The following is a 25803-nucleotide window of genomic DNA, read 5'->3' as shown; positions in this document are numbered from 1 at the left end:
CGGCCAAGCTCGGCTCAAGCACCCGATCACAGGGTTTTGATCGGCCCGTTGGGTCCGTCCCTACAACGTGCTCCTGATTAGGTGGTTTAGCAAATAGGATGCGGGAGCTGTACGGTCGACAGACTCAGATAAGAGGCCCTGCTCTGTTCTAGCGGTTGTGATTACGTTCCGACGCTGACACCCCGTCGCAACAATCCGAAGCCACCGACTGTACAGCGGCGAGCGACTGATCGCCTCGTCGAAAGAGGCGGTACTGTTTGTCACCCACGACTCACAATGTGGTCTTTCTTTGCGAGAGACCCCGCCAAGGACTTCGGATACGAAATTGGCGAGATTGTGCCCGGACTAGAAGACAAATCGATCTGGCAGCTGCACAAGGGAAAGAAAAAGGTAACTGCCTGTTATAAAGCCTTCCATAGGCTGCTTCGTGGCACTTGTTAAAAGCCAGTCATCTCTGACGTGAGAGCGCCTGTTTATAACTTTACGAGTTTTAAGTAAACCTCTGCGTCGCTTCCCTTTCTTTTAGAATATTGTTACTTACAACTGACGCATTGCTTTTCAGGGAGGCGATCAAGATGTGTCCGTTTTGTATTCGAAGCGAGAACAGGCAGTGAAAGCTTGGTGAGTGGTTTCTTTCATATTTGCAGGTTGACGTGCTAACGTTGCGTAAGGCGCTACTGCCGGAGATTTTCTAGCCTCGCGCGTGACTTGCCTGCGATTTATTTCCGTAGCTGGACACCGCCAAGGCTTCTGTCAAAAGGCTCAAGACTTTGAGGCATCCGAACGTTCTACAGTACGTTGACAGTCTCGAGGTAAACGCCTCTCCTGCAGTGTTGCGTGAATCATCCTTGTACAGTCGGCGGCGAAAGTTTAGAGAAAGTTTAGAGTTTCCCAGCGATTCGTGACTGTATGCTGTCGAACTGCGCAGTACATGTCAGCACGTTTTAGAACAGGCCGAAAACCTAAATTCCACGCCACCTGCCGAAGCAGCGGGAATACTCAGCCTAAAGTTTTGGCGCCGACTGTACCTCTGTTCTCCCCGTTGAGATAGCAATAGTAACTGTAACCACTAAAAATTACGGAACTTCTTTTCAGACTGAGAAAGTTGTGTACCTAGTAACCGAATATGTGGAGCCCCTCGTTACGCATTTGGAAGGGCAAAAGAAAGATGAAGAAAAAAGACTAGGTGCCTCGTGGGGTCTTTACCAGGTTACGGTAAGTTTAATGACTCCATATGCATGCCTTACTCAACATGATGTGATGGTTGTGTTGAGTGCAAAGCTTTGACAAGCACGTAACTTTGTTTTCCAACATTTAGAAAGGACTCGGCTTCTTGACAGGAGACTGTGGCCTCAGTCATAACAACATTTGCATGTCAGCCGTCTTCGTCAATCGTGCTGGAGAGTGGAAGATCGGAGGCGTAGAATACATGTGTCCTGTGACGGAGTCTCCGCCAAGAAAAAGCCTTCCTGCCTTAAATGTCTACACACCGCCTGACCTCAGAGATTCATCGTCCCACAGAAGGCAAGGGCCGAAGTGGTAAGGCTGCTGTGTATTTTCATAACGAATGTTAAGTGATATCATTACAAAAGCTGTACTTGTTGCAGTGTCTAGACAGTGCAAAGAAATGTGAAATCTCGGAGCTGTGTAATAAGTTCATAGGAAAACACATGCAGAATCTCAAAGTAAGACAGTCTGAAACACAAGGAAAGGACTGACTTCGTACATTTGGATGCTGTCTGCAAGGAAACGTAGATGCTCTGGTTAACAACGCGCAGATTACAGGTTGGAGCAAATGCATGGCTAAAAACAACGCAGTTAAAACATACCGGTAGGCTTGAATCAAGATTTGTAGGCAACGTGTTGGTAAGTGGCCGAAGTATCATTGGGCGATAACTTTCAGGTTGTCCTGTGGTTGTTATTAAAGCTCTCAGTTAGGAGCTGTGAGCATTAACTTTGTCCATTTAAGTATATTTGTTCTTTAGCATAATGTGCCAAACCAAGTGCTTGGAACTGCACAGTACGTGGAAAAGGTAACACACATGATAACATAAACCAATGGATATGAAACATGTAATAAGCACTGTTATTCATAGTTCAGTAATCACCGGCTATGTGAAATTGAGTAAACAGTCATTTTCCCTTCTCTCTAATGTGACACTGTTTCAGGGCACCATGCACTAAACACAACCCTGTTGGCAGGTTATATCAATGCAGGCTTTTCTGCATTGATATAACCTGCATTTAAACTGTAGTCCATGTAGCGTCAGGGGCTTTTGGTAATGTTAAGACACCTTCAGGGATTGCTTCCAGAATGGTTTCATTCTTGCAGTTTCACACTGCTAACATCAATAGTAGGTACTGCTGTACACACACAACTGTTTCTTGCAATAGCTGGCAACATTATAGGAGAATCATTGAAAAAGAAAGTTGTTTGTGAGGCTGCCTTCTACACTTTTTGCAGATCAACTTGAAAACAAGAGATGCGATTGACTGTAAACCAGAGTTGAAACTTTGACTTTTCTCATAACACGATGACAGTGCCCTTTTCTCTGGCAGGTGACATATGACGTATAAAATGTAAAAATTGCAGATAAAAGCTTAGCGTGCCTCAATGTAGGAGCGTCACTGGCAGTGATCAGTCATTAGGACAGTGTGGGTGTGTCGCTACAGAACTTTATACTTTTCTCTTGTCATTTTACCAAATTGAAAGGTCAAGAGATAGCTGGGGCCTTGGCTGCCTGATGTGGGAAGTTTTCAACGGACCCTTGCTGAAGGCTGCTTCTCTCGAATCTTCTGGAAAGGTTTGTGTCATTTTTCTTATGTGGTTTACCTTCACGAATGAGTGCTCAACGTTTAAATGAACTTTATCTTGCACTAACTTTGGAGCTTATTCAGACTAACATGATGCATGCCTGCAGAGTGCATGCATGCATGCATAGCAAACACAAACTGCTCTTGCGCTCACCTCCCACTGTTTGCAGCATTTGTTGTGTGTATATGACTTCATAGTCCTTGCAGCTCAAAGAATTTTTATTATAAATGTTTCAGGGCATTTTCTGCGTTACCATTCCGTGATTAGACACTCTGATCGATAATGTTTCCGTTACATTAAAGAAAACAGGTACCATAAAAACTGGTTTTCAGTCCCTTTAACTGCATGGATTCCTTTTTTTCTTTTACAAACAGATCCCAAAAGCACTCACGCCTGCCTTCAACCAGTTATCAAATTCAAACCCTAGTTCCCGCCCCAGTCCAGCAGATGTCCTCACGAGGTGTCGATCAACCGGTGGGTTCTTCAAGAATAGCTTCGTTGACACCATGCTCTTCATTGAAGAGATTCAGGTGCGTCTAAACTGCATTTTCATCTATTCTTGCAGGGACTCTGGCGCACAAAAATATATCATGCATCTTCAAAATTGGCTAGCGCGAAAATCGACAAGGACTAAGAAGGAACACTGATGTACAGGACAGGCGCTACTCGCAACTAAGCTTTATTCAGAAACGTCTTCCTACATATATACACAGCCGAGTGGCGCGTGCAGGCGCAATGCACATGACAGTCGACAATGCTAATCAGGATCGGGATATCAAAACATATCCGCATCATGACCAAGTATCTAAGAACAGTCCTTCCTTTCCTCTCCGCGAGCCCAAAAAGAGCTTTTACCCTTTGATTCTGCTCATAGTAAGGTTGTAAAATGAGCCATTGCCTCACAATGCCTTGAATCGGTGCTGGCAAAGTCCTGCGTTCACTTGGCTCAGGATAGTTTTAATAGCCAGATTGAGCGCCTACAGGCGGCTGGGTTCCCCTGCTCGAACTTGACTGCTGTGTCCGAAACTTTCCTTCAGAAACTGAAGGGGGGAAGAAGAGGCCTGGCTCTGCTCGTGCAGAAAAAGGCCGGAAGTGCTGCCATATGTGCACAAAGGGGCACACAATTAAAAAATGTGGCAAATAGGTACAATGTACCTATAGTTTTTTCAGCGCCGCATAAACTGGCTGGGCTATGCCCTCGCATTTCGGGACCACTTAAAAAACCGACGTGCGGAAAAAAGCACGTTCAGCCCTACGTCACATGCGCCGTAGGCGCCGTGTACGAAATCCCACTCACTTGTGGCAAGGTTTATATCGGACAAACTGGTCGTTGCTCAACGATCGAGCACGGGAACACGAGCGATCTGTTAAAAATAATTTGACTTTTCATCTGCCTATGCATTGTAGGACCTGTGCCTGTGAGCCAGTGCTGTCTAGCATTCGAATTCTGGGCAGAAGTGGGAATGCGCTGGCGAGAGAACTAATGGAGGCTTATCACATTAAAAAAAACACCGTGAATGCATCAGTGACACTTCTGTTCTCCTGTGCAGTAAGGAAAGACTGTTCCTAGATACTTGGTCATGATGCGAATATGTTTTGGTACCCGATCCTGATTAGCATTGTCGACTGTCATGTGCATTGCGCCTGCGCGCGCCACTCGGCTGTGTATATATGTAGGAAGACGTTTCTGAATAAAGCTTAGTTGCGAGTAGCGCCTGTCCTGTACATCAGTGTTCCTTCTCAGTCCTTGTCGATTTTCGCGCTAGCCAATTTTGAAGATTATGAACCAACTAGCCCAACAACGTATACTATTAAGCTATATCATGCATTTTTGTTACCCTTTTTACTTCAGATCAAGGACAGTACGGAAAAGAACAGGTTCTTCTCGGGCCTCACATCAGTCATGGATAACTTCCCATCGAATGTGTGCAAGTACAAGATCCTCCCACAGCTGATCAATGCATTTGAATTTGGTGATGCGGGATCAGCCGTGCTGACACCTCTGTTTAAGGTGAGTAATTTTTACGACACATCACAGAAAGGAATGCATCAAAATGGTATAATTTGGGCCTAGTGCAGCTGCAGCAAGAGCTATTTGTATTGAGTCACTGTGCAGTATAGAATATTTTATAATTCTTTTTCCTTTCTCTCATCATTACCTAAATGTACTACAGGCTACAGCAATTACTAAGCAAGAAACTCGCAGCACAGGTCCCATCTACATTTGCCTAAGACAACTCAAAGGCAAAAGCCATCTTCTTTTTCTCCGCAATAGATGTACCTATTAATCCTCCTCCGCCACCCTCCGCTAACGGGGTTTTCCACTGCCTCCTGGATTGGAGACATTGCAAGTTTTCTGCACCTCACCTGGTTTCGCACTGCCTCCGTGATCTGCTCACCTTTGACCAAGCAATGATCTCATGTGATGACGTCACCCTGTGTGACATCATAGTGATGTCATGATGATGTCATGGTGGTGTCACAAGTTTTAGCGATTTGTGACATAGTGATGGCGTCATCATATGGCACCATCGTGTGATGAAGGTTTTTTGCATCACTCATGTTGATGCCATGCCGAGGGACGCAGACAGTCAATTTGCATGTCTGATTAGGCATCTGAGGCTTTCGCCTTAATAGGTAGTGTGTTCAAGCAAGCGGCTTGCAGTAGCACATGTTCTTAGTACATTGCCATCACTGTCGCTTACAAGATGGCAATAATGTAATGTGGCCGGCTGTAGGATCAAAACTTTTTTGTGAAGCATTTGTTGAGTATGGCATGCAAGCTGGGTGTTTGAGACTGTTCGTCCTCTGAGTACATTTCCCCTTGATGAGATCTTCTTTCTATTGCAGATTGGAAAACTGCTGGATGCCGAAGAGTACAAGAAAAGGATTGTACCCTGCGTTGTCAAGTTGTTCTCTTCTAAAGACAGGGCGACGCGGGCCCGTCTCCTGCAACAGGCATGACTTTTCGAATTTTTTAAAAATCTCCACTAACCCTTCCTTTTGTGGACATACTAATCTCTATAGTATAAGCAAACTTGCAGTCTCAAATCGTGACTTAAATGTTCTAGGTGGACCAGTTTGTTGACTACCTCAGCAACGACGTCTTGAACCAGGAGGTATTTCCACACGTCATTCAAGGCTTCTCGGACACAAACCCGATACGTGAGCAGACGGTCAAGGCAATTGTGCACTTGGCACCGAAGCTTAGCTACAACAATCTCAATGAAGAGGTGATGAAGCATTTCGCGCGACTTCAGGCCAGGGACGACCAGGTTAGTAGACCACTGATGCCTTACTTGTAGCCCACACAATCTACCACTTGATGTCAATCAGCATGAGCCATCACTCAGATGTTGAAGAGTCAGCAACTGGGCTAGTTGGTAATGGTTCAAAAATGACGCATACAGTCAGCTTCAAAAGTTTATAGACCACTAGGTCTGAGAAAAATTCATATTTCGCAGCAATTAGTGGCTGTATTCAGTTGAACTGCACAGTAGATGTTGTTAGTAAGTTTTAGAGCAGGGCAGAAACCTAAATTCAAGGCTCCCTGCAGAAGCAGCAAGAATAGTCAGCTTTTTCTTGTGTTTCGTGGTCCTTCAACTTTTGACGTTGATTGTGCATGAGAAGAAGATAGGATGCATCACAGTGCTGAATCTCAACTGAATTCTATTTAAATGTACATACGCGGTGCCAGTTTTGGGCCGAGTTTCAAGGTGTTCATGATCTGCGACTTCTTCACTATGCAAAGATTACAATATGCATTGCAGACTGCACTGCATTGAGGCTTTAACCATTCTGTAGGTTCAGTTCTTGCTTATTCACTTGCAGTGTGGAAGATGTGTGTGAAAATAACTTGAACACCACAGTGCACGTGCAGAAGGTTGGAATGAACACGGGTATTTAACCTTAGTCTTACTTTTATCTCTTTGTGTGCTGTAGCCTTTATGTAATCAATAACAAATAAACAAAGCTTCCTAGATAGCAACTGCAGATTCTTAATAGTAGCACTGTACAAATACATTAAAAGTTCCAAATAGTATTGAATAGAATAGTGTCATATTTGATCAGGTCATTAAGTAGAACAGCTGCTATTCTTAAATACGAATAATTTATGATCTTTTTCAACAATGTCAGCTTGCACAGTGAACACCATACTGGTGCAAAGGTTCAATAAATCCCTGCAGGCATGCTAAGCATAAAACAGGGAAGCTAACGTAGTGCAGGAGGCTACTTTGCCCAATGACCCAGGCTTTAATAGCTGTACAATGATACTTCGCACACTCTGAAGAGCTCTTGCATATGGATGGTCTCCTTATTTTTCCTGATTCTCCATTAGCAGCTTTAATGTATAAGTTATGACTGCTACAATGTGAACGTCGTTTTAGTAATTGTAAAGACAGCTATTCAATATTCAAGAAGTATTTGATATTCATTTTGGTCTCAGAGATTGCTGTTTGCACATCCCTACATACTTAGCATTGGCTGTATAATAGGTCTGATAACGGGCCTGAAAAGGGTTCAATAAAAAGGTTGTAACATTGAATATAAATATTCCCAGCACGTAAATGCTAGCAGAAATTAATCTCCCTCATAGCCTAAGCAGGTAGCTTACAATTGATGTACTCAATCTCATTTTTGTCTTCACCTACAATGCTAAATATGTTGCTACCGGCTGCAATCCCATAGCTGGATTCATGAACAGGCTTCCCCACTCTCATTATGGCTACTCTGTCCGACAGATTTTTGCAGTCAATTATGTGCTTACCGTGCATAATTGTGGGCGCATGCTGCTACCCATCCTGGCCAGCAGTAGGTATGTCCTCTCGGCATGCTAATTCGTGCTGCCTTTTATGTTGGCAGGGTGGCATCCGAACAAACACCACTGTGTGCCTTGGAAAGATTGCGAGCCATCTTCACCCCCAGGTATGGTAAACACCTTTGCCTTCTCTGTAGTACGCCTAGATATGTTCTTTGGTCCACTTGCCACACTAATAGAATATGGCAGAATGCTTAAATGTGACAGCGTATCAAGGCTTTTTAAGCGCTTACAATATACTGAAGATGCCGAGTGTTAGAACTGGCTTTAAACTGACCACGGGGGCACATTGGCTCCTGAGAGACTGTTAGGTGGAGACAGTCTGTCACGTTTATTTGTGGAAGCAGTGTATTACAGTGATAACTGACCGGCGGTACGATATGGCGTTGGTCCGGTCTGATAGCTCCGATAGCCCAGAATCTTACACTGTGGCATCTCTCAATACACTTTGTGTTATGTGTGCTTAACAGTGTTAATGAGGTACCTCTTTGCCACTTTTAGGTTTGGTATGCACCACTGTCTTTAAGTTGGGAAAAGAAGATGCAAGACACACAAATTAGCTACCACAGGTGTAAGTTCAAAAACACTGTAACAGAAACGAAATTGAATCTGTATTTCTGTGCTTGAGGTGGCATCATTAATTGCAAGACACACGGCATACAGTTTCTGAAAGCAGTTTGACATACGTGACTGTGGTAAGTAGAGGTGCTCCTGACATCAAGCTTGCTAAATTCCTCTTCCTTGACGCATGGTGCACAATTTGAATAGCATGTATATTAAAGAAAAAGGGATGAAAAGTCGTTGAGCAGGGCATGTCGTTAGAGTTAACATTTCAAAAAGTGGTCTTGTCTTCTGCCTTGTTTGTACATTAGCAGAAGTGTGTTGTGATATATAGTACACTTGGGATCCAAGTCCAGTCTGACAGAATGTTTCGCCCTTTACCCACGCAGGTGCGACAGAAGGTGCTAATAGTGGCATTCACGCGTGCCATGCGGGACCCCTTCCACCCGTCCAGGATGGCCGCCATCTTGGCCCTGTCTGCCACCAGGGCTACTTCACCCTCAAAGACTGTGCGACCAAAGTGCTCCCTGCACTGTGCGCCCTCACCATGGACCCGAGAAGACTGTCCGGGACCACGTAAGCCATGTTGCTACTCTCTTTCTGCATGTCGGCTCACTTTAGCAGCAGTGCATGAATAGAGTGATTTTCAAGACTGAATTGAATATGTAATACTTTTCAAATATTGTATAGCCCAATTTTTAAAAATAACATAAAATTATGTTCATATCTTAGTATACTCACAATTTTAGCAGTAAGAGCACAAATAGGGCATTGAGAACAACTAAGCAAAGTCGTCATGTCAACAGGAGTCTTCAGAGAGTGCAAGTAATTACTGTACAGCTGTGTAGCTCCCCATGCGATGTAGTCTGCTGCACTAGTATGTAAGCTCTCATGTTTTGTGCCTTCACCATGCCTGTTGAAATAAAATTCATCTTAATCTTGCTCTGATCTTGTATTAATTTGGGTGCTGCTGACATTTTGTAATGTTGCTAAACTATTTGAAGAACATTTGTATTTACAAATAGTGGTTATTGGATTTGATGTACGAAATTTTATGCTATTCATGAACCCTTACGCTTCAGTAGTAAACAGTCATCACTGGCCTAAACTTTCGCCTGCTTTAGCACAGTGGTTTTCCCAAAGCTTTCCAGTGATGTTTGCCTTCCTTCAAGTGCTCTGCTGCTCTGCTCTGCTCTGCTTGGCTAGTTTCCTAGCTTCACTTTGTCGTATTCTTTATATCTTGCGATTGCACATCACTTGTGACCTATTCATTTGTTATTGTGTTGCAGAAGGACAGCACAGGGCAAAGGTAGATATCAGACTGTGATGCCAGACTTCGAGGCAACCACGTCTTCGTTGTCAGTCGGTGCTGACAGTTCCAGTTTGCATCAGTCCTTGCTATGAAGGATTTGTAGTAGCATTTAATGATGCATTCCACCTTGCGTAGTTTCAAGTTGTGGTCCTTGCTTCCTCTGGCGTACATTCTAGGGCTCTGATAGGGTCGCTTGTTTTTGTATTTCACGTGCATAACATGTCTTTCCAAAGCCATTTATTCGTTGCATATTAGATGAACAGTCGTCTATCTTCATTGTTTTCTTTTATTAATACATGCTGCTTCTTTCATATGTCAACCTCAGTTAGCTGTCGAAAAACACATCGCTTACCTTACAAGCGCACACTTTAAACATAAGCAATGTGATAGCTCACAAAACTTAACACATAACAGTTAGATAGAAGTGGAGAGTGTACATAGTCAGAAAAAAGTCAAAAGCTTAACCAAGCAAGCCAAGCTCTGGCTTGTACTTCGTGAGGAAATGCCAGCAGCAGCAAAGAAAGCAGAAGAAACTGAGCCAAGAAAAAAGAGACAGGGACAGGTAGGATGCTCCTATCTGTTCCTGTCTCTTTTTTCTTGGCTCAGTTTCTTCTGCTTTCTTTGGTGCTGCTGGCATTTCCTCACGAAGAACTGTGTACCAACTTGCCCAACAAGCCACCCTAATGAACTCTGGCTTCTAATTGGGCAACATGACTGAAGACAATCCCTTTCCTCAGGCATTCAGAGCGATCAAGGGTTTCTTGGGAAAACTGGAGAAAGTGTCCGAGGACCCAAGCCTAGCCGAGCAGATGGGTGAGTGCCTTTTCTAATAGCATTAAAAAAAACGCAAACATTTCACAGAACAAGAAGACAGGCAGAGGATACCGTACTTTCTTGCATATAACCTGCAGAGAATATACAGACATTTCGGAGCTTTAGTCGGGCTGTGGGTTAACATGAACTTTGGTGTGCAAGTTGACTTCACTGCCTTGCTTCATGGTAACGCAAGGAAGGTGGTTTCACAGCAGTGTGCAGGGATTTTTTTAGAAAATTTAATTTTTTTTCATTTTCTCGCGGTTTGTAGTTGGGGTTGTGGTTATATGCAGGTGAGTCATATACGAGAAAATACAGCAAGTGCTATGACATGTCTATGCACCTTGTCCCGTATTTTCTGTCCGAGGTGAACACTTCTTGTATAGCCTACTACAATGAACCAGCTAGCCCGCACACATTTTGTCGAGTGCTATTTTGTTCATTTTAGTGAAGCATGGTTTCATGTTAAGACAGATGCAATCTCTGAAATTGTTTTTTTCGATCATCAACAGAGGCGGATGTGAATGCAGCCAGCTCAAGTGTGCCATCAAGCCTTGCAGCCAGCTGGGCTGGCTGGGCAGTGACATCGCTCACGTCAAAGTTTTACCGCTCCAAACCTACTGCAGACTCCACTATGCCCCCCGGTGCAGCGGGAAGTGGTGAGTTGACGTTTTAGTTAACCGAGTCAGGCGCAACCTACAAAGAACACCCCGTAAATGTGTAAAATTTGTGCAACATCATTCCAAGGCAGTCGATGCTTTGATTTGTGTTTTATAGTAATTAATATTAACTAATTTAAATCAGATATCTCTTTATCCCGAAGTCACTCGTGTTCTGTCTTTGTATAAATGGAATGAAATATCGGGCTAAAAATATAGTGCAGTTTAGTTTGCACTTATATTCATTTTGAGCAAAGAAAAATTAGACTTTTGGTCTGGCACGGCGGGAGTGGCAAATCAAACAACTTGTCGAGCATGGCACCGCCTTCAGCAGCTGAGTTATCATATGCAACAGTACCCTTCAAAATGAGGTTAAAGGAAGACACATTTATCATGCTGGAGGTTCGATTAAACCAAACGTCAATGTATTTAGCTCTTTCTCGATAACTAGACGACATAAATTGCGTAAACATGTTGTGTACGCAGTTGTACACAAAGCGCCTCAAAGGGTTAAGAGAAAGGTTTTACCTAGGACCAACGTCGATTTCTATATTCAGATAGCAAGCAAGAAAACCGAAAACACCAAGGTCACTGAAGAAGCCACCATTATCTAAACACAATGTGTTGCTTATTTTCTGCTTGCTACTCCAACTTTATTGCATCTGTACACAGCATCTAAAGGTATATATCATCTTTGATAGAAAAAGTGTGTAACCAGGCAAACCACTGAAAACCTACGAAAATGAAAAGGTCAAAAGAAGGCACACACAGCACTATTCGGCAAAAGGCTTATTGTGCAGATGGACAGCTCTTACACATACTGAAAACCCAGAAAAAACGACAAAGAAAGATGTGTACGCCTAGATTTCACTAATATGACAGTGCTGTATTTGTATTTTCGTGTCCTCTCTTTGTTTTCGTAGTTTTTCTGTGCTCTTATTCTGTGCATTGAATAAACGACAAGCCGAACTGGATATGCTGCTATGCAGAGCAACATGTTGTCACTGTGCTGATTTGAGTGAGTGAAAAAAAGGGGGGGGTTGTTTCGGAGTGAAATGAACTTCTCGCAAAACTAACATAGCTGGAATTTCAAAAGAATTTGTCAGTCTAAACTCACTCAGCATTTCTTTTTAGTGTGTTTTCAAAGGCCACTTTCAGCAGAACACCACTTTTTCGAAATTCATTACGAGATAGTAGTACGTACATACCGCTGAACCAATCTTGGCAAGGATGGTAATGGTATAATTTTTTTGTTTGCAGCCTCCAAATAACACTTAAGTGGGCTAAATGTGCACCAGATGGCTGTCACTAGACTTAGGTCCAGGCGTGCTGCAAAACATTTTTTTTTTGCTCGTGGCATATAATACCTCCGTTTTTTCTTAGGTTGTAACTGACTGTGGGCTTTTCTGCTTTGTCTAAAATTTCGTTGTGGTCAGCCTTTATAACTCCAAGTTACGAGTTCACATTAACCTTACTTCACTCTATTGTGGTCTCTACTACATCAGGAGATGTGCAGGCACCGCAGCCTCCCGATGCATCTTCGCCCACTACAGAGGGCCCTGCGTCGCACGATCGCCGAACGTCCGAGGATGCTAGCATCGACTCTGACAAGTGGGACGACCAAGACGACTGGGGAGATATGGAGGTCAGGGATGCCTGCAAAATCTGTACAATGTGATGTTGTGTGCAACCTTTGACGAGGTATATACTCACGGACAACTTTCGTGGCAATGAAGGGAAAGCTACGGGGGCGGAGCTTCTGTGCATGTACTCCTACGCGAAGTAGTTCAGTATGATGCGCGTTTCGTACTGCTGTGAAGAGTGACGGCTGCATGGCATAAGCGTTTCATACCATTTGACTTCTCTACTTAGACAACCATTTGTGGGTAAGGCTTGACACAAGTTTCTGAGGCGAGTAGGTGGAGAAGCCAGAATGAGACCGACGCTTACCTGAATACACAGACGCCATTTAGCCTTTGAGGGACACATAAAAGGCGTGACTTTCTCGCGTGTCCAAAAGATATCAAGTAAAACAACAATAAATATCTCGCTGATGTATGATGCCACATGTCTCGGAGAGCTCCCTGTAGAAAATGATGGAGATTTGTTTCATTTCTCGCCTAGAAAACCTGGAAGCAATTGTGGGACTATGTTCATTAGCGGTAGGATACATGCAATTTGGCTCTGCAGCCCTTGCTTCATTGCGAAGAAAAGTTGTTCGCGAGTATATAATGCCTAAGCCGCCCTAACATGTAAGGAAAGTCTAATTTCATGTTTTTTATAAAAGGGATAATTGAAAGCCACCCATTTTTAGCACGAAGCCATAAGGAAATCTATGCGGATTTCACAGAAAGGAAAACTTGTAGTTGAAGAAAAATTCGTCTTGGTCTGGGGAGTGAACCTGAGACCAACGCCTTTCTGGGGCAGTCGCTCTACCAGTTGAGCTAACCAGGATTCTAGTAAGTGGCAGCGCGCGAGGGCTAATTAGTCAACAACTCGAAGCACATGGACCCAGAATAATGCGAATGAGTTCTGCGGAAATGAGCTTGTGCTACAAACGGGTGTTTGTCAATTGTCCCTTTCATAACCCTTCCGCCACCTTGGGGAATTTCACAAAACTCATTTGCAGGTTGTGTATAACTCTTACTGCCTTGTGATAAACATTACTCTGTTACTTTGTCAGCGATTCACTAAATGCTCAAAATACCATCCAAAATTAATCATTGCCTTGTTATTCATATCTGTCAGCTGAGAACCTAATAAATATATGGTATTATAAAACTTTCTTTTTTTTTTAAGACTATACAGAGTTAAAAAAATTTTTATTGGCACAGTACAGTTTTAGTTCTTCAGCTCCATTACTCAATGCACTATACATCACTTGCATAAGAAATTGAAACACATAAATGGACAATTAAAATTTCTCCAACTTTCTATTCTGCGACCTTAAGGCTGCTTATGCAATTTATAAACTTTAGCATTTAATGTCAGAAGTTGCGTCCACTCAGAAGGTTGCGATACATTGATTCTAAAAGGGTGCAATGAAATAAACAGGCATTACTGTTCAATTTGTTTTTTATTGCACAAAACTGCGTTTTGTTAGAAAAGTAAATGGGACAGCAGTGCAGCACTACACGTTTGATGGTACACAGCTCGAAACTCACACCATCATCAGAATTCATATACGCCGCATACGGTGTACCTCATAAGCATGTTTTGGCCTGAAAGATCTCAGATTTTTCTCATTTTTTATGCTCTAAAGTCAGTATTTCAAAATGGCCACTGTCACCATCATTGAACTGCTCCTGAGAATAATACATACCTTGGTACGGTCCTGCTGTCAAGGTAATTTCATGTGAAAATTGCTCTACTCTATACTTTCCTGTTTGCACCCCATTACTCTACTGTTGTACAGTTATCCACAAAAGTTTACAATGCATGGTTTTTGTGAAATAGTTGGATAGCCACAAAGTAGCAGCATATAGTTTTGGGTTGGAAGTTTCGACCATTGCGAAGCAGCTCTTGTGCTACATAGTACTGCGCTGAGTCGGGGTTGTTCTGCCTTAGAAGAGCTGTAACTTTTGAGGCCACCTACAAATGGAAAGCTGATATACGCTGCATTGGCATGCACCAGGGTGTTGGGGTGGGGGTTTGGTAGGAGTATTCAACCCCCCCCCCCTCTAAAAAAAAAGAAAAAAACTCTGGCTATGCTCCTAATACCAGTGGTGTAGCCACAGATATTGTTTTGGGGGGTGTTCAGCCACACTTTTTGTACATTCGTGCACGCGTTTGTATGTGTGCGTGTATATATACACATGCAAAATGTTAAAAGTTTGGGTGGGAGGGGGTTCGAAGCCCCCAATCCCCCCCTTCCCCTGGCTATGCCAGTGCCTGATACACAGACAATTTTAGTTTCCTTTTGTTTTTCCTTGCGCTGATGTCTGTCCTCATATTTGCTGCAAGTGCTTTTATTTATTGTTATAATATCTGCGTCCTTCACTTTCCGCGTTCTAAACTCGAATAGGGTTTACACATCTGTCAAGTCTTTTATGGGCTTCACATCAATGTGCTTTTTGTGCTGGATAAAAGAGCAAATGTGACTCTGAAGTCGTGAACTATCAGTTTGCCCGTGCTAGTTCAAGAATGTGCATTCCTGCAACACTGCAGGAAGACACTAAAGGTGACTCGGCTAAAAGTGGCACTTTGTCAAAAGAGCCTGCCTCCTCGGCGCACGATGGCTGGGACGACGGTGGCTGGGAGAGCTTCGAAGAAGAGTCTGCCTCTGTGAGCACTTTGACACTTATTTTCATTTGTGTTTTGTAGCGCGACACCACAGAGACAAATGGAAATACACTCAAACCTCGATATAGCGAACATGGATATAACGAAGTAAATGAAGAATAGTTTTGTCATAGATACAGTGTTACAAATAAGCGTTTATAACGAATTTTTGGATATAACGAAGTTATTTTTGTGGCAGATGTGACTTTGTTATAATGAGGTTTGAGTGTAACACAAACGTTGTTGTCTAGTCTGTTTTGCATGTCTCTGTTTTCAAAGAAACCAATAGACAGTGAAGCCAAGGCAGGTACAGGGGATGGTATTTGTAGTCTTTTAAGTGTATTGTAATTGTGATATAAATGTGAAGAAATTTATGTGGACAAAAAAAAAAAAACCGGCTTGTCACCAGTGGGGACCAAACCTGCAACCTTTGGATAACACGCCCAATGCTCCACCAATTGAGCTACAGCAGTGGTCATCCCCTCATTCACTTTAATGGGTATTTATGGGAATGTAAACTTGCAAGTGTCAGTCAGTGTTTGTGTGGGAGGATGACCGCTGCTGTAGCTCAATTGGTAGAGCGTCGGACGCGTTATCCGAAGGTTGCAGGTTTGGAAGCGTTTCTACTTGGGCTTGTTGGTTTGCCCTTACTCGTACACTGTTGCGCATTAAAGACGTAGACAAGAGCACAGAGGCACAAACAGAAGCACAGGCGCTCCATGTGTGCCTCTGTGCTCTTGTCTATGTCTTTAACGCGCAACAGTGGACAAGTAATTGCAGGTTTGGTCCCTGCTGGTGGCAAGGTGTCATTTCGTCCACTTTAATTTCTTCATATTTATATCATAATTACTACAATACAGTTAAAAGACTACAAATAATGTCCCCTTTGCCTGCCTTGCTTCGTTGCCCGTCGGTTTTCATTAATCCTTTCAGGCGCCACCTATGAAGAACTGCCTGTAAATGCGTCAAATTGACACAATGTCATTCCAAGGCACTCGATGTTATATTGCTGCAAAAATAACGTTGTAATACGTTAAATTATCTGTGTTATAATGATCATTTCTAATTACTTTGTAATTAATTATCTTTTAATTCTGCAGCCATTCATGCTCTGTTTTTGCATAAATAGAATGAAATCTCAGGCTAGAAATGTAGTGAAAATTCATTTTCGGTTATGTCCATGCCGAGCAAAGAAAAATTATACTTGCGATGTCGGTCGCGGGAAGCGGCACATCGAACGACTCGTCGAATATGGTAGTGCCTTCAGCAAAGTGATCGTATACAACAGTACACTTCAAAATGAAGTTAAATGAAGACACATTTATTACGCAGAAAGTTCAATTCATCCAAAGCTCAATGTATCTCGCTCTTTCTTAGCACCTAGTCGATACAAATAGCAAAAACAAGTGGTGTACACAATTGTGTACATAGCGTCTCAAGGGTTAAGGTTGGGTCTAACAAAGAAAAACGAGCCCTTAAGCTCCCCTTCTTTCATTCATGTCTCTGCTTTGTGTCATGTAACTGCAGGAATGTCACATGAACAAGACCAAAAATGTCCGTTGTGATCAAGTTTATTCGATGTGCCAGCTTTCAAACTGTAAGAAAGTGCAAGTTAACTAGAATATTCATTTATTAACTCATATGCACTTTATTTTATTCACCAGGTCATAAAATGAAGACATTGATTTCTGGCTTCAGTAAGATTGACACTGAGCAACAGTTCCCTGCTGTTTGTACTTTGTGCAGCCTTCTGAACCACCTTCAAGAAAGTTCTCTTCCGAGTCAAAGCCTCCTCCGGATTCAAAGCCGGCTAGTTCCTACAACTGGGGCATAACCCGAGACAGCGAAGAGGATTTCTTTTCTAGTGCCACCCGCGCAGGAGCCACAAAACAGGTGCTTGTCTGATGTGTTTTCGATTACTCTGACCATTGAGACGTTTAGAAATATTTTTTCCTTGAATGATGAACACATTTCACACGTCTTTAGATAGCTTGGTGCGTTAAAATGCTATGAAAGTGTAAAAGGGTATGTACTGGCAAATTTTACAATCCGGCCAAAAGTAGGCTGTAAGATGTTCATTAAGGCCGTTACATTGCCAAGTTAATAATCACTGTGTGTGCAAATTGCTGCACATTTAAAACAGGGCCTCAGGTAAGAGAGGAGGCGATGCACGGAAAGACCGGCATGTTAGCCAGTTTTCAGAACGGCTGGCTACCCTGTGCTAGGGAAATAAGGTAAAGGGAATAAAGAATATGGGACACTACTGAATAAAGGAAAAATAAAGGAACAGTAGAGAGAAGAGAAGAGAATAGTGGAGAATACTTGTATTGGCACTGTATTTTTCCAATGTAACACACTTTCTATTGTACTGCTCCCCTCCTTAACCGTTTCCTCTCGTTGACGAGTGTAGTTGTCGTGAAATTTTGTACCAAAACGATGATGACGAGTGTACTTGTCATCAACAAAAAATTGGTGCCCCATGGAAGCAATGACGCCTCTACTCGTGATAGTTGTGTTTCTTGACGCTAGATGGCCACACTTGTCCATGTTGTGTCATCTGTGTCTCGGCTTTCATTTTATTGCCATCTTTCATTGTGTTGCCATGCGGTGAAGCCATCTTCGAGCTATCTTTTTTGCGCAATTAGTGCAATAAAGGAACCCATTGAGTTGAAATGATGGTATCATTTTATTCAGAAAAAAGACAAAAGCTCCACAAACTGAGCAAGAAACATATTCCAGTAAATTTGGTTCTATTCTTTCTTTTTTTTTTTCACGGTAGGGAAGGGGTTGATGCCTCTTGCCCTGGGGGTATAATAAATGAAATGAAGTGTCACTTGCATATATGTATGTTTAACATTCGTGACTAAAGTCCCGGCTTGACATCGACTCTTTCATGAATGTTCAATGTACCATAACTTTTGTCCAAATGGTTTTAAGACATTCCATTCTTGTTTTACTATGTACAGTTCTCATTCTTGATTATTGTGATATGCTGATTTACTTTGTAACTCTCTCAGTTTTGGAAAAATCTTGCTCTCAGGAAGGCACATGAAATGTTTTGAAGAAGACAAGTCCACTTGTCAAAACGTCAGCTCTAGCGACACCCCGTGTTGACAAATCTTTCATCACATCAAATGTTTGGTATATTGAAAACTACATGCTCTATTAGAAAATTAATTGCATACTTGAAATCAGCATGCCAATGTACATTAATTCAGCAAGTTTAATCAAAATCAGTTAAGTACTCTGAAAATTCTTCGAAGAACAGTGGCCTCCCTTTTTTTTTTAAGACCACTTGTGTTCATACCTGCTTGTGTTGCCATCTGCTTCTGTATTGAAATTTTACGGTCTTGTTGGCAAAGTTAGTGGCACACAGCATGTTCTAGCAACGCTGAATGGTAGCGAATGTGTGTCGCTACCGTCTTGCAACATTGTGTAAATTAAAAAAAGAAACAGACACCATTTAGAAGCACTGTATGTGCGTATTCTGTTTGCATTGTGCCATTGCACAGAATGAGAGAGAGCTGAGTTAGTTGGTAGGTGTCCACGTTAAAAAGGCAGGGCATGCAAACACGGACATAAGAGACAAGTCAAGACAACCATTGCATTTCATTTTCTTTGTTTCCGTCGTGCATTATTTTTCAGGCACCTAAGCCTACGTTGGCTGATACAAGGCGAAGTCCAACCGCCGAGAACGTGTGGGAAAACAACGAATGGGACAACTGGGGTACCAGCAAAGGTAGGCCGCGTGTCTTATCCTCAGTATTTGCCTTGTAATAGGTAGCTATGTTATTTGTCTAGCAGTGAGAAGAACTTCCTAAAAAAAAGCGACTGGCATGCTTCTTTGTGTTCACTTTGTCTAGCAATTTAATCAGTAGAGGCTGGATTATTAGACATTAAAAAAGCTAGTTTTAGGTGCCAAAAATAGGCAGGCAAAACAATGTTTTAGGCTTCCAATATTTTAAACATAGTCACAATAAAGTTTTGCATAAACGCAAGTCATTTCCAATGAAGACGTGCATGACCTCTATCTACGACAGGAAAACAAAAGTGTTATTGTTTAAGATGGCACAAAGGCGCCAACATAGCCATGCAATTGTCTTTGTCCCACACGGTTTGTAGAACACGTTCTCCCTGTGTTCTGCACAGTGAGTGAAGTGTCCATTGTCAAATCAACATTCCTGGGCATCTTTTCGGCATGAATGAGAAGGCCAGATTAGGAGCAGATATCTGCCAGATTATTAAAAGACCAAAAGGGAGGGATTCCTTCTATTGGCTGGGTCGAATTGCGTAGAGCCCAATTCTCCCCTGGCAGTGAACACCTTTAAAAGTAGTTTACAAACAAACAAAAGCCGCGTGCACATCGCATTTTTCTTTTTTTTTTTTCTTCACTCTCCTTTCCGCTGATGGCTCTCCGTGGTTTCGCATTCGCGAACTGTTCCTGCCATGTCAGCTTGGCAAACGCACACCGACGCTTGCCATTTCCAGGAGTTGTTTCCAGGAGTTGGTTGAACTAGAGGACTAGATTGAACCTTATAGAATTCCAAATAGTCAGTGTTACGTGGTAACATAAATAACGGTCTCAAACGTGAGCTAAACCTGAGGCTTAATAGTGTTCCTGTAAGTGCCAATTTCGAAAATAGGCATTTATAGGCATTTGTAAGCATTCAAGCAGAAACGTAAAAATAAGCGTTTGTAGGCACTTTAAAAACACTATAAAAGCCCTTCTTCATCTCTAATTCATGCTCATATATCAAAGTGGCAAGGTAGGAGTGCAAGGAACAAAATAGGCATTTCTAAAATTCGGTCTCTATTAGTCAGTAATATACTCCATTAACACTGTTGCCACAAGTCAGCCGCCTTAGTGATGGTAATATTTAACTATGTCTAACAACTGCTTGAAACTCTATTCTTTCATAGATGAGTTGCAAAAACTACAAGGCAGCTTTTCTGCACAAGAAAATTTATGCACAACAATGGTGCCTTCCCTCCTCGCTGCAATTGTTATGTGCATTGTAGCGTTTTCCGGGTTTGGCCATGGCTGTGCTAGCGGGGCGTCTCCCCAGCCCTCACTGTGCATTTGTGCACAACGGCAGTGCCTACCTTCCTCGCTACGCTGCACGTAACAGTTGTAGTGAGGACGGAAGGCACCGGCACTGTACACGGATTCTTGTTGCACAGGTAAGCTGCCTTGTGGTTTTTGCAACTCGTCTATTGCTTGAACAACAAGGCTTAAGTTTTTTGTATGTAAATCAACGTAACTTTCATCGCAGTAGAGTTTCTGCAAGTGGGAAGACATCGTGATGCCTGATCTTTCCACAACTACGTTGTTGCTTATGTTTCTTGCTGCCCTGAGGCATTGAATTGTTGGTATCCGAAATCACGCATAACTCATAAATATTATCGACAATATCAGCAGCACCTAGATGTGGCACTTGTATGACGTTTTGTATCATGTCTATATCAGTTATATTCAAATCACACTAGCCCTGAAGCGTGTAACGCAGCAGGGCAGGACATAGATGTTATGCTGATGAAAGCCAAGTTTTTTTAACAGCGGCGCTGTTTAAGCGTGCCAAAACTCCTTCGCTGACCACCGAAAACACAGCGGGTATGCACCACAGAAAGCATGTGCCAAGTGGCTCCTAGCATAGTATAGTATAGGTAGGGGTTGGGAAAGGGAAGTGGGAGTGAGGATGAGTGCTGTGAATATGAGGAGGAAGGAAAGGAGGAGGGTAGAGCAGCGGCATAGCCTTGTATAGTATAGTTTCGCAAGGCGATGGGAAAGGGAAATGAAGGTGAGGTGGACTGGTGTTAGGGTGAGGAGGAGGGAAATGAGGAAACTGAGGAGGCGAGAGGGTAAACGATAGCATAGCCATGTGCAGTATAGTATAACAAGGAGTGGGAAAGAGAAGTGGGGGTGAGGAGCAATGAGGAGATAGGGCAATATAGAAAGAGATAAAGAAAGAAAGATGAAAGAAAGAAGACGAAGATGAAGAAAGAACTCAATCTGCATTCACCAGGTGGTCATGCTTGCTTGCCAGCTCTGTCATTTACTCAAATTTCACAGGCATGGAACTGGCCTAAATTTTTTTTTCCCGGTAGTATAAGAATTCATGAAGTGGATGTGTTAAGTAGGTTAATTAGTTCTGTCCAGCACCTTACTCTCATGAAATTGGTCTGAATATTAAGTTCGGCATCTTAATCTCACGGGCGATCCTCTGTTCTCGTGCTTGTTTTCATTGTGCTACAACACCTTCATCACGTGTCAACGGACTTACCAAGGAACGAGCTATTTTTCAGTCATTTTATAGCAGTATAAGAATTTGTTGCAGCAGGCTTTTAAAGGGACACTGAAGAGAGAAAAATTATTTTTCTCGTATAAGTAAACTACAACTTCACAACACCGAAAGCACCATTATTACTGCAAGAAGATGTTTTGCAAGCGAGAAAATGCGCAAAAAGAAAACACAGGCGGCGCTGCCACCTTAAAGTTCTCGCACCAGCTCGGCATGGCGTCATAGATTTCGATGGTGTTTACTGGGGTCTATGTAATTATTTCACTAAAGATTACTTACGTTGTGTTCTGATGGATTCACTGTCACGACATAGAAAGTTTCAGAAAATGTTCTTGAGCTTATGTGGCCAAAATATGTAAACTCAATGAAAACGAGCAGATAATGAAGCCAAGGAAGGTATAGGGGGCATTAATTTTCTGTTTCAAGCGTATTGCAGCAATTGGGATATAGATGTGAAGAAAGTAAAGTGGACGAAAAGACAACTTGCCGCCGGCAGGGGCCAAACCTGCAACCTTCGGATTACGGCAGGGACAGAACCTGCAACCTGCAGCCTTCAGGTAGTATGCGAGGGCCTATTGGTCAGCTGTCCGCTCGTTGAAGAATCACGTGCTGCGTGATGCCAGCTTGCAAAAAAAGAGTGTTCCACCCTCGCCGTCATGGCTACAGCCGGCACTGCCTAACACTCCCAGGTTTGCATGCACATAAATACCCAATAAGGTAACCGAGGGGACGACTGCTGCGGTAGCTCAATTGGTAGAGCATTGGGTGCGTAATCCGAAGGTTGCAGGTATGGCCCCTTCCAGTGGCAAGTTGTCTTTTTATCCACTTTACTTTCTTCACATCTATATATCACAATTTTTACAGTACACTTGAAACAGTACAAGTAATGCCCCCTATACCTTTCTTGGCTTCATTATCTGCTGGTTTTCATTAAGGTTGTGTCAAAGAAAGAAATGAGCCCTCAAAATTCTCTTCTTTCATCCAAAATACGCAAAGAGACTTTGAGATAGAGAATAAATGTTTATCTTGAGCAAGCGCACTGTGTGCCCAAGGTGGGCGGCCTCCTTTCCAGGTAACCGTGGGCCTTCGTCATCTCTCGTGTCCGTTGAACCAGGCTTCACTGATTCTTCAGGTCTGGGTCTGATAGCTTGGCCTCCGACTGCTCTTTGAAAAGATAAAAAATTCTTGATCACGGGTATTTTGGGAACTTTGACGAATATTTTGACAAGTGGTCTTCTCTGAGGCAGCAGCAGGTGGCGACTTTAAGAAGGCATGACCAGTTGTAGAATTGTTGGTTGCAGCAACGCTCCATGATCAAGGATTTGTTCATCTCTTTCAAGCTTCCATCTTGTCCTGAATTTCTGCCTTATTTGCAAAAAGACCTTGAAATTTGAGATGTCACACTGACGTTCGCGTGCTCAGCACGAAATTCAAACATGAAACTTTGAACGTCATTTTTCTTCTAATAATTACCCTTTGATGATGAAATTAATGACAATGGAGTTCTGAAAGAATAATTTATCTGTATAAATTGAGTCAATGTTTCACTCGGCTACTAAACATTGCTGAGCATGACATGGATTTTTATGAACCCCACTTTAAACAATGTGTAAAAAATGTTATTCTCGGATAACTTGTAAATAAAATACACACACTAACTTTTTATGTACAACTTATATGCAGTAAAAGCTTCAAGACCCGTCAGTTCGGAAAATTGGATAATTCGGAAGTGTTCTCTGGTCCCTGCAAGTGTATGTATTGTTCAATGACATCAAATTCTCATTAATTCGGTCATATTTGGCCAGAACCCGATTAATTCAGACAATTCTCAGAGTGTGTGATGTGCCGCAAATGTGCGACACAGAGAAGCGAAAACGGTGTTCGTGGACAACTGAAACGGTGTGACGCAATCTACATTGCCGTCGTCATCAGCCAAACTGTATGGTAACGCCGGTAACGAAGTTTCGGGTTAATTTCGGGTTAGCGCGTTTCGGGTTAGGACAGGGAGGTCTTGAGTCGTGGTCACATTGTGAACAAAGTCGTGAGTGACGAAAATTGCGGCTTTTACTCTGCTTATGCAAAGTAAGTACAGAATTTACCTATTCATCAAGAAAATGAGAGTGTACTGACGTAATAGACATTTGTTTACTGTTTTCTTGGTACTTTCGATAATTCGGAATTTGGTTAATCTGGACATTTTTTTGAGTCCCATGAAATCCAAATGAACGAGCTTTTACTGTACATGTCTTTCTTTCTTTTTCTGGTTTGTGCTGCAATTTGAAAGCGCATAACAATTTTATGTACAGAAGTATATATTCATGAAGTGTTTGTATGATGTTCTACCTGAATTGCTCTATTTGCGTTGAAATCATGTACGTGCATGCCAAAAGTGCACAGGAGTAAGATCCTCTGCCAGGCAACATGACCTTGAGCTCTTGCTCATCTTTCTGTATGAGAAAGAAAGACAATAAACTTCAACTTTAAGTAAGCCTCCTTTGCCGTTGTCTTACAGAGGTGACCCTGACTGGTAAGGGTGACTCAAAGAGTGAGGAATCGCGGCAGCAAAGGGAGGCCAGGCGACAGCAGCGACAGAAGGAACTGCAAGAGCGGAGAGCAGCCCGACAGGCTGCGGGACCCATGAAGCTAGGCGTCAAAAAGGAATTTTAACAACACATGTGAATAAATTGCTGTTTCAGAATGTTTTAAACCAGGTCTCGGCATTCTTTTGTATAAACAGCAGGTGGTCCCATGCGCTGGTCATCTGCTCTTCCTTGTCCTTGTTTTCAGGTGCTGTTTACAGTGAAAGATTCATCGTACAAGAAGTGCAACTTCGGCCAAGTTTGTACAGATTCATAGATCAAGTTAACTTAAAGCGCAGTGAAAATGGGGACACACAGCTCGACCACGGCACAGAAGGGGTTAACGGATGTCTATGGAGTACTTTTAGGGCTGCCGTGTCTAATTAGGGAGACAACCTCAATTTCCTGGAAAATCAAAGTTAAGGTTGGGCCTCTTAATTTCAGATCAGGGTAATATCTGCAAACCAGTTCCTAATACGGAATGCTGCTCAATATCCGAAACATTTACTGCCAGATTGGAAGGGTATGGGCGTGAGCTAGTTGTTACAAATATTTCCGAATGTTTGATAGTTCAACTTAAAAAAAAATGCGGACACAAGAAAGACCTCTCTTGCATCTCCAGGACATGAAAGGGGCTGTTACTATACAGTCCACTAGATTAGTACCACAGCTGACTTAACTACAGCAGCTAATCGGGCCCGTTGGCACATCATTGCAAAGGACGATGAATAGTGCTAGAGCTTGAGAAGAAACAAAATCGCGCTCTTTCTGTTCTAAATTTTATTGCGATAACAATTATATATGGACACTCTCGGCTGATTTTTGTCGTCGCCGTCATGTCCCGGATATGTATATATGTATATATAAATAAAAATAAAATTCAGAAGAAAAAACGCGAAGCGCTCGACCGGGGTTTCGAACCTGCGACCCCTCGCTCCGCAGCTTCCTGCCTTAAACAATTACGCCATGCCTCCTTTTTTTTTTGCTTTATTGCCTCACACAAGTATTTTAACACAGTAATCGTAAACCAGGGAACAGTACAATGATTCGCCATCAGCTGTTAGCTGTCTGCATGTTAGAACTTTGGCATGTGTAACAACGACTCCACTCTGGGAACCTACTCCGGCACATCCATCTGCAGTTTCTGCATTTCGACAAAACGAGACACACGTTCGCGAAAGTAATCGCGAAAAGGTCTGACTTCCACATCGACTGCTGGAGTGGGGTGTTTTTCTGGGATATATTACGAAGAAGTCTAAAAAAGAAGTTACCGTTAAATTCACATGGAATCCGGTTTCTCTCCTTTGAAAATGAAGATGGCGTACCTTACGACTTTATTATGTTCCTAGGCCTGCATAGTATATGGCAAACCCGAACGGCCTTTCACAATTACACCATGCCTCATTCGGTCTCCTGCATACTAGCGGCAGAATACAAACGAACGTTGTGCAGCTAAAGTATAACCATCTAAGCGCACGCTCGCGCGAAAAAGAATTCTTCCTCTTGTTTTTCGAGCGCCTTGATGATGAGCGCCGCATGCTACAGCCAACTGTAGCATGCGGCATTCGCTCCACTCCGGCGCGTGCTCTAGCTTGATACAAGTAAAGAAGAAGTAAGAAGGACAAAGAAGCTGTAATTTTAGCCTCAGGAATATGAACCAACTAT

At 42.7% G+C, this 25803-nt stretch overlaps 1 protein-coding gene across 1 annotated transcript; it reads left to right on the top strand.

Annotated features, from left to right (window-relative positions):
* LOC119374795 (N-terminal kinase-like protein) lies at window positions 1–24252 on the top strand. The gene is given in 22 exon segments (XM_037644978.2): window positions 1–390; window positions 563–581; window positions 584–621; window positions 732–812; window positions 1096–1215; window positions 1319–1539; window positions 2714–2804; window positions 3190–3345; window positions 4668–4826; window positions 5666–5773; window positions 5887–6090; window positions 7679–7741; window positions 8585–8672; window positions 8675–8749; window positions 8752–8771; window positions 10245–10320; window positions 10833–10979; window positions 12485–12624; window positions 15147–15263; window positions 17007–17153; window positions 18906–18999; window positions 24072–24252. Coding segments are annotated over 22 exon segments (2433 nt in total). The 5' UTR covers window positions 1–276; the 3' UTR covers window positions 24227–24252.
* Window positions 24253–25803: the final 1551 nt, after the last annotated feature.

Source organism: Rhipicephalus sanguineus, chromosome 11 (genome assembly GCF_013339695.2).
Source record: "Rhipicephalus sanguineus isolate Rsan-2018 chromosome 11, BIME_Rsan_1.4, whole genome shotgun sequence".
Lineage (NCBI taxonomy): Eukaryota > Metazoa > Arthropoda > Arachnida > Ixodida > Ixodidae > Rhipicephalus > Rhipicephalus sanguineus.
The sequence above is the reverse complement of the archived record's forward strand: the minus strand, read 5'-3'. Positions and strand labels throughout refer to the sequence as shown.